We start from the raw sequence: 8,968 nt of genomic DNA on the forward strand, positions 1-8,968 counted from the left end.
CTGTTAGCACATGTTCACTGTAGTAGAAGCTCATGTTACTTTGACCTACGTCTATGTTTATTAGTTGACGCTTGACATGAATTTGACATGACATGAGTTTCATGGTATGTGACAGAAAAATCTGTCATATTCGCTAGACAGAGGCCCAGGAAAAACTCCTGGAACTCTTGAGATGATTAGCCATCTCCCGCTCGAGTATCACTTCATTCGGACTGTCGTCTGTAGCTAGTCATGGTTCCCTCATCACCTCTCCCTTCCTTAAACCGCGCCAAGTGTTGACCTTTGTTTCCATGTTCCAACTGAAGGATTTTGTGAGTAACAAACAGTGCAGGTGCATTTTATTTGTAGCTTGCAGCAGTAAGTGAAGCGACCTCTTGTTTTAGGTCTCACTGCTCCCAAGCAACGACTCAGGCCTGTAACACGTTTGTTTACTTGAAGGACACTTTTATTTTGGTTGCAGTGTGAGTGTGTGTGAGTGTGTGGGCCCAGTAGGATACATTTAAGGACAGAAAGAAAAACGGTGATTGTGGTGTAATGCTCTTATACCTTGTTATTTTTTTACAGTTTTAAATGTTTGTTTCAATAACTAAATTCATGGCGTGGATTTAAAGTATTGTGTGAGTGTGACGTTTACATTTCATTCAGGTACGAATTGAGGAAAAAAACCTGGTTTAGTGGTTAAATCATTGTGAGATTAAGAAAGTAGTGACTTATACGCTATTCTTGCTAAGTGGAGGCCCTGCCGTATATTGGTAATTCATAATAAATTCTAAAAGAGGGTTTGAGACTGGTAATGTAAGTTAGTTACACAGGTAAACGGTAAGTCACAGGTAAAAGTACCTAGGGCCCCGCCCATAGGACTACAAGCCCAGGAACACCAGGGTCAGAAATTAACTTTTGTCTACCAGCCACTCATTTGTTTTAGCGGGAACTTTATCCTGGCAGTGTACTATAACTTCATGCGAAAAATTAGAAGCTAGATCTACATTTTAAGGACAATAGTGACACTCTTTCTGTCACACACACACACACACACACTGCAAAATGAACTTATTTGTCTACCTTTAAATGACTAGTAATTGGTGAGGTTTTACCAGATTTGGAACTGGCATGTTCAATTTGATGTCCAAAACAATAAATCAATTTTCATGTAAAAAAAAAAAAAACACCACATAGAAAAGCCTTTGATTTTTTTTAAAAATCTTTTTAAGAGGAAAAAGCATTGAATCATGAACAAAAGAAACCTGAAAATCAAAAAGTCTGTTCATGGTTCCTCTGCTTGTTGCTGCATGTTCTGGAGTGTGAGACAGTTGGAGGAATAGTATGATGTGGGTCACAGTTACTGGGTCGATTGCGAGTGAGGATTTGCGGTGTGGATTTCTTCGTGATCTGGTGACAGATTGTTTGATGGTTATGTCAGCGCAGTTCATCATCCACAGAGAATGAGGGATCCCTTGAAACACCTTTGTCTCCAGTGAATAATCCTTGTAATTACACTGTTGAGCATCCAATGGGGAAATTACAAAGAATACTAAATTAAGTCATCAGGTGTGGGACAGCTCAAGTTGTCTCCTGACCTGAGGTAGTTCAAGACATTAGAGCTCCAGCTACTCCAGTCCCAGGACCAATGGTGTTTCAGGATTCCCCTTCAGTGGTTCCACCTTTGCCCGCAGCCTCCAGGCCACCCTAACCTCGCCCCGACCCAGTGCACTCTGCCCTCCAAGCTTTTTGCATGATTGCGTTGGCTTCTGTTCCTCTCTTCTCTGGTCATCAACGCGTACCTTTTAAGCTTCATTTGAATCTGTTGGAGATGATTCTTCCCACCGAACTGAAGAAACTCATGATCCCACTTCGCTTCTTAGCCTGGGGCAGTAGACGTTCTTCCAGAGAAGCAGCGATCAATTGGTCAACCGCTAACTCCTCCAAGGTCATGTAGGCCCATATATTGTCGGCACGACCAAACCTGCTGCACAGCATTTTGAATATGGCCTTGTCGATATTTCTGAAATTATCTGGTGTTACTTGGAACTCGAGGCCCTCAACTTTGGCCCATACGCTCTCGTACAGACGTTGAGTAAGGTCTTTGAACACTTGCAAATCAGTGCTCACCTTTGCCCTTTTAAAAGCCAGAGTAACAAGTTTTTGAATGAAGACTCTGATGGCTGCCTTCCTCACTCCTGCCGTCTTCCTCGCATCCCCCTGTGGTTTTTCCTTCAAAACATGTTGGGTTCGAGTATCTGGCTGGGCTTGTATCTGGAAATGCAAGAAATCACTGTCTGTCTTTCTATTTGTGATATTATATCTCATCACATGGCTCAAACTCAGTATGTGCATTGCTAAAGGCAGAAGGAGATGTGCTGAGCTCTCACACATGATCCCACTGTTCAAACAACAGGCATTATGGATAAATGCTGAATTGAATATCCCGCAATGACACTTTGTCCTTAGCAGGGTGTTAACACAGTAACGATGGAACAAGGCACATTTTTCATCACAGAATAAGGTCATACTCACCTGACAGAGCGGCTTGATTTTGTGTCTTCGAGGGCAGAAATGCTTGAATAGTGGCTTGACCTTTACCCATCTGGAAGGAACCTCAACAGCACCAGCTATGAATGGATGCTTCAGGAGGTCGGAGAACGTCAACTGCCTCTTTGGGTCGTTGGTCAGGAGACCTAGCAAGAAACTCTGTCAGGGAGACATCACATATTCACTTTGAATCAGACAGAATGGTTTACTTGTCCTGAAGTACTTCGTTGTACATATTTGCTGGCTTAAGGCAACTTGTTTTTTTGTAATGCACGCTAGCACGTTGCAGCACAGAAAGCAGCTGAGGACAAAGTATGAGAACATGGTAGTTGTGTACCTTGCAGATGTCGCTCATGGTATCTGGAATCTTGGCTGGATCCTTAACTTTGCCATCATCAACACGAGATGCATGGGGGGCTCTGTCAAAGTGGTCCAGCCTGGAAATTAATTCCTCGAATGTAGGATATTCCCCAGTGATGAGGAAATTAAGGAGGAAGCCCAGGTTTACTAAGTCATCGCGTGGGTCCAATGACTGCCTCTTCTTTACCTTAGGGGATTTGGGAAAAAATCCCCACATCGGTTGGGCAAATTTAACTACCCTCGCACACCTAAGACAGAATCACATTTGATTAATACTGGTATATAACAATTCGCACAGCCATATACTCCTTGTACTTACCCAAAGTCACACAGTGTGACCAGTCCACTGTCCCCCAACATTACGTTTCGTGAAAACAGGTCTTGATGAATTATATGTCTTTTATGTAGATAATACAATGCTGACACAAGCTGGGAGGCGATACCGGCAACCTTAGTAAAAGAAGAAGAAACAAAGTGATGATGGTGTAAAATCCCATTGTCCGGCATGGCTGTGAGCTATCAATGAGTACCTGTTTTTCTGGGAGGGTCTTAGCCTTGTGGATGACCTTATGTAGATCTCGGCCCTCGACAAACTCCATCACAATAACAGTCTGTTGAAATATGTAACAGTTAAGAGAGGTAATCAGATGATTCATCAAAGGAGGTTTCAAAAAGGCTTCATGTAATCTTACCTGATGTTTGGTCTCAAAACTTTCAATAAATTTCACAATGTTGGGATGCTCAAGAGATTTTGTGATTTTGATTTCCCTCTTTTGACGTATAAGCTCGTAGGGATCGCATAACTTATCCATGAACTTGAGAGCCACAACCTGATGGAAATACAAGAGGGGACACATTGAAGTTAAGTATATACTAAGTATATACAGTAAGTCTGTTCAACCATATTGTAACCAGAATTACTTACTCTGCCAGTGGCTTTTTCTATTCCCTTGTGGACTTCACCAAAAAAGCCCATTCCCAACCGTTCACAAACTTCGTAGCGGTCCATATTAACGACAGGTACCAGCTGACAAGAACTAGAAGTCCACTTTATGTGTAACAAAGTGTGCTATTGTTCCTTTTGTAACAAAGCCTCGGCAAAATATTGACACGAAGAAGGGATGTTGATATTGATTATACTGATGTCATCTTTTGGGTGTAAGCAAGTAACCGCTGACGTCACTTATTTGGGCAGTATCAGACTGGTGTCTGTCATCATCACTGACACGAGAGTCCTGACTGTGGTCTGTCATCATCACTGACACGAGAGTCCTGACTGTGGTCTGTCATCATCACTGACATCGCAATCCTGACAGATGACCGTCATCCATGACATCGCAATCCTGACAGATGACCGTCATCCATGACATCGCAATCCTGACAGATGACCGTCATCCATGACATCACAATCCTGACAGATGACCATCCTCCATGACATGACAATCCTGAAATGAAGAAAGTGTCAATCATTAAGTCTTCATGATGTGTTCAAATATAAATTCTAGAAAAATGAAATGCAGGCACACAAAAACAATGCAGGCCAGCTGTGTATGTCCCAATTCATCCATCCATTCTGAATGCCACTTATCTGTTGAGGGTCGGGGGGGGGGGGCAGGATCCTATAGCTGATATCAGGCGAGAAATGTTAAAATAATTGAAATAAATGTTGGCGCTACCTGTAAAGTGCGAACCAAACTACCACCAGGAGATCTGCTCTCGCCCCAGTGCACCTTTCTTGTTGTTTTTATGATGTGCAACATTAATAATTCTTTTGTCTTCTCTCTTTCACTTTGTTCCTCGTAGGCCAGAAATGTATCGCTGCAAGCAGCGAGCCCATGAGAGTAAAACTATAATAGGTTTGAGTTATCGTATGAAACTCCACAGTAACGCAGCAAACTGCCCCTTCACCTGTGCTGTACCTAATTGTACCTGTGCGTTTAGAAAATTTGCAGCTTTCAAGTCTCATCTGTACAGAGATCATAAAGGGTACATAAATTACTACAAATTAACATACTGGTACAACGGTGACTTGTCACGTTGAATTTTGTCAGGGTACATTTACAAATCTGAAGGAGCTGCTTAATGATCTGAAAGGCCATAAAACAGAGGGCAGGAAAGTAACGTGTACATTCTGGGCTTGTGAGAAAACATTTGGTATAAAATCCACATTTGCAGCTCACATCCTTAGAACACACACACACGCACGCACACACACACACGCACGCACACACACAAGTTTTGCAGGAGAAATACATGAGGTGGCGTTTCAACACCCAGGCCAAGAAACAGTTGGAAACCCTGTCCCAACTTGGTAGTCAGCCTGCACCTCTCTCACCGAGTACAATGAACAGCCAGACACACAACTTGATGATGTTGTGGATGAAGACCATCCATCCATCCATCGTCTTCCGCTTATTCCTGTTAAGGGTTTCAGGGGTGGAGCCTATCCCAGCATCTACGGGTGGGAGACGGGGTTCCCTCTGGACAGGTCACCAGTCCATCACAGGACCAACACATAGAGACAGACAACCATTCACACTCACAGTCACACCTACAGTCAATTTAGAGTATCAATCAGCCTCGTCCCCTCTTGGTGTCTTTGGACTGTGGGAGGAAGCTGGAGTACCAGAGAGAACCCACACAGGAACAGGGAGAACATGGAGACTCCACACAGAAAGATCCTGTGATGGAGCCGGGACTGGAACCCAGAACCTTCTTGCTGTGAGGCCACAGTGCTGACCACTGCACCACCGTGCCGCCTTGGATGAAGACCTCTTTTTAATTAACTTGTCTTTGTTTTACTTGAAGTTGCAGGCTGAATTGTTTTCCCAGCATCAGTAATTCAGACTACTATGGAGGAAGTCCAGGATATCTGTGATTCTGCATGGCTGCATATCTTTGCCACACTCATAGAGAAATGGCCTGCACTTGGGGTGCCTGACACAGATTTCACAAATGTAACTGAAGAGCTCACAAAACATGACATATTGGAAAAAAAAAAGGCAACAACATTTTGCGTGCAGATCAGTGTTGCAAGTCAGTGTTCAAAAACCACTTCCACTATGGTGAACCTCTGCCTTTATATTTAGGTACAAATGAGTCAGGGAAAGAATGCTTTGCACAGTATGAGCCAATAAAAGAAACTATTACTTGTCATGGTCTCACTCTTGTGTCCAGTTTTTTTGATCTCTCTGCCTAGTCGGAGTGCTCGGAGGCGGGGTGATCCCCTCAACAGCAGGGCTCACCCACACTCACCTATTGCCGATTTGTCTGATTAGTTCGGCAACTTAAGCCTCCTCCAAAGCCTCCTCCCTGCCAGAGTGTTACGTTTGCTGCATGAACGCATCCTGCTCTTTAGCCGATTCCCTGTCTTCCTACATTTGTATGCTAAGTATTCCTCTCCTGTTTTCCGTTGATACTTTGTTGGCCAGTTTGAGTTCCCTCCTGGTCCCTCGTGTTAGCTTCCTCTCAAGTGTTTTCTGTTGTGACGTTGTTACCAGTCAGACTGCACTCCTGGACACTTTCAGTTTCTCTCTCTTTTTGTCTCATTTGTGATTTCGTTTTTGATTTGTCCCTTTGTTCCCTTTACGTGAACTTTTGTGGTCTCCTGCCTCAGACATTGTCACCCTTTTTACCTCTGCATCTGAGGCCAGACCTCTCCTTGCTCGAATCGTGACAGAATACTCCGGCCAAAATGGACCCGGCAGAGTTGAAGAACCTGAAGAGCCGTCAGCAGCAATGGTGAATCAACACGAGTCCTCACTGTTTCAAGTCGTGGAACATCTACAACAGCTAACTACCAGTGTGGCCCAGCTAAATGGAAAACTGGCATCCATCAAAGACCGTCTGGTTCCCATCACCAGTTCTCCTGCACAACATCAAGCAGCCCATAGCTCTCCAGCCATACTCTGTCCCAAACAAGGAGAGGTCTGGACCCAGATGGCAGGGGGGAAGGTTTGGAGGAGGCTTAAGTAGCCGGACTAATCAGACAAATCGGCAACAGGTGAGTGTGGTTGAGCCCTGCTGTTGAGGGGGTCGCCCCGCCTCCGAGCACTCTGACGAGGCAGAGGGAGAGAGGGGATCAAAAAACTGGTCACAAGAGTGAGACCATGACACTACTTCTCTCTTCCGATCTGAGGATTTCAGAAAACGCAATGAAAAGTGCGTTCCACGCCTCTCATCCCGTGATGTGTTGGACGATTAGTGAGATGGACAGAAGCCTTAACATGTATCGTACAAATGCATTGGGTTTTAACTTCTGTATTTTAGCAGAATACAAGAAAATGTTGTAAACTAGATTACACGCTGTTTTCTAAAAAACAAAACAGCAAGTTACTGTAATTTATATTCAGCAAAATCTTATAAAATAGTAACAGTAATATGTTGTAATAGGATTTGGTTATAAACTGACATTTTAATGTAAATAAGTGGCAACTATTTCGCCAGCTATTTACTGTAAATTCTACAGCCAATTCTTTCCAGTGTAGGTGTCCGATATAAGCCTGAATTGGACAACAAGTGAACAGGAAAATGTGTGAAATTTTAGCATGATGGCGCCAGCAGTCTCATTGTTGGCTTTCAGTTGATGAGCTAATATGCTCCAAGAAAAAAATAGCAAGAATTTCACAGGTACAACGACAAAATATCTACAAGTACCTTAGAAATATGCATCCCAACACGGTAGATGCAGTAGTAATGAAATCAAACCATAAAAGTAAATTATCAGCAAGGCCAAACAGGATATGATGTCATTGAGCTAATATCAAGCAGCTGTAACGTTAGCTCGCTACTACCTTAAATTACGCCTGTAATCCAAGGTTTGTCCCTCGAAAAGAAAAGCAATGTACAAAAAGTTTTCTATCCATGATTATTCCATCAACATACACATTTAAATTGATGTTCTGGAGTTTTATTTCAATAACCTGGAATATGCTGTGGAGTGTGTAAAATGGTATTTAAATGGCAGGCTAATGGGATCCTATCCACTTGCGCTAGCATTAGCATTGCAGATAGCGTCGACAGAAGGACAAGGGTCGAAAACTGTCGCCAGTCACAGCTAGCACCCGGAGTGAGCCAGGGTGAGGCCAAATGTCCAAAAAAGTGAGCCTCAACTTTAAATTGCTCTCAAGGAATGAAGAGAACATTCTGCTTCTTTTTTCTTCTCCACGTACAACAGCCATTTTTTTCAATAACTAACACAAATTATAATCCCTGAACAAACATTTGTTTCTGCCACAAGAACCAGCTATCTGCTTTAATCACCATTGTTTCTTTTCTCATTGTGAAATAGAATTTATTCAGAATCTGTTTCCCCTTGAAATGATTAAGTAATGTTTCCATTTCAAATTGAATCCTCGACAGTAGAAGTTAAATATTAATCTCGCAAAATAAAGACGAGAGAGACAATCTAAATACTGCGGGGCGGCTAAAAGGCATGATGATTTGTTTGAAATCTGCACAAAGAATTTCAATGACTATAAACTGCACCACCTAATCCTACCTAATGTTGGCCAAAACTTCAAGTAAAATTAAATTTAAGAACCTATTAGTGACTGCAAAGACTTGAACTCTTGAACACACAATTGTCGAAAAGAAACGCCAAAAAAACACTTGTGTATTTGTTCAGGGGATCTTTTCACAGCAGCTCTGTTACACTCCACAGTAAATGGAATATGAGCTTTTCCCTCTGCGCCAGCATAAAAGTCGTGGAGTTTGTTTTTCATTACCATGGATTTTTAAAAGGGTTTATGTTCATATCCTTACAGATATGTTTAAAGATGCATATGTAACGTTTACATGAAAACAGCCTTAAAGTGAAGCTAAAGATAAAATGAAATACAAGAGAATAAGACAAGAACAACTGGAGGCATTTGAAGGTAAATCCTTGTGCTATCAACAAGCTCTATGCAACAGACACAGTAAATACTTCTTAGTCTTCTGTACTGTTGAAAATAAAATATATTTTAATAAATGAATAAAGAGTGAGACAAAATTGATAAACAATACAATAATACAGCTTCACAGCACATCGAAGGAAGCTACTAGTGACTGAATTAAATTAAAAGTCAAAACCCAAAGG

At 42.3% G+C, this 8,968-nt stretch overlaps 1 protein-coding gene across 1 annotated transcript; it reads right to left on the reverse strand.

Moving 5' to 3' along the window:
* Nucleotides 1–1,183: 1,183 nt before the first annotated feature.
* On the reverse strand, nucleotides 1,184–6,677 carry LOC147244313 (serine/threonine-protein kinase 36-like). Its single transcript, XM_086188074.1, has 7 exons — nucleotides 6,525–6,677; nucleotides 3,815–4,334; nucleotides 3,420–3,719; nucleotides 3,209–3,339; nucleotides 2,867–3,137; nucleotides 2,515–2,688; nucleotides 1,184–2,253 (listed from the first exon to the last, which is right to left on the reverse strand). Exons 2-7 carry the CDS (start codon nucleotides 3,896–3,898, stop codon nucleotides 1,792–1,794), a joined length of 1,422 nt encoding a protein of 473 aa, XP_086044200.1. The 5' UTR covers nucleotides 3,899–4,334; nucleotides 6,525–6,677; the 3' UTR covers nucleotides 1,184–1,791.
* Between the last annotated feature and the right edge of the window lie 2,291 nt (nucleotides 6,678–8,968).

Source organism: Aulostomus chinensis, chromosome 19, assembly GCF_037954235.1.
Source record: "Aulostomus chinensis isolate RoL2024-O1b breed Wild chromosome 19, RoL_Achi_v1.0, whole genome shotgun sequence".
Classification (NCBI taxonomy): Eukaryota; Metazoa; Chordata; class Actinopteri; order Syngnathiformes; family Aulostomidae; genus Aulostomus; species Aulostomus chinensis.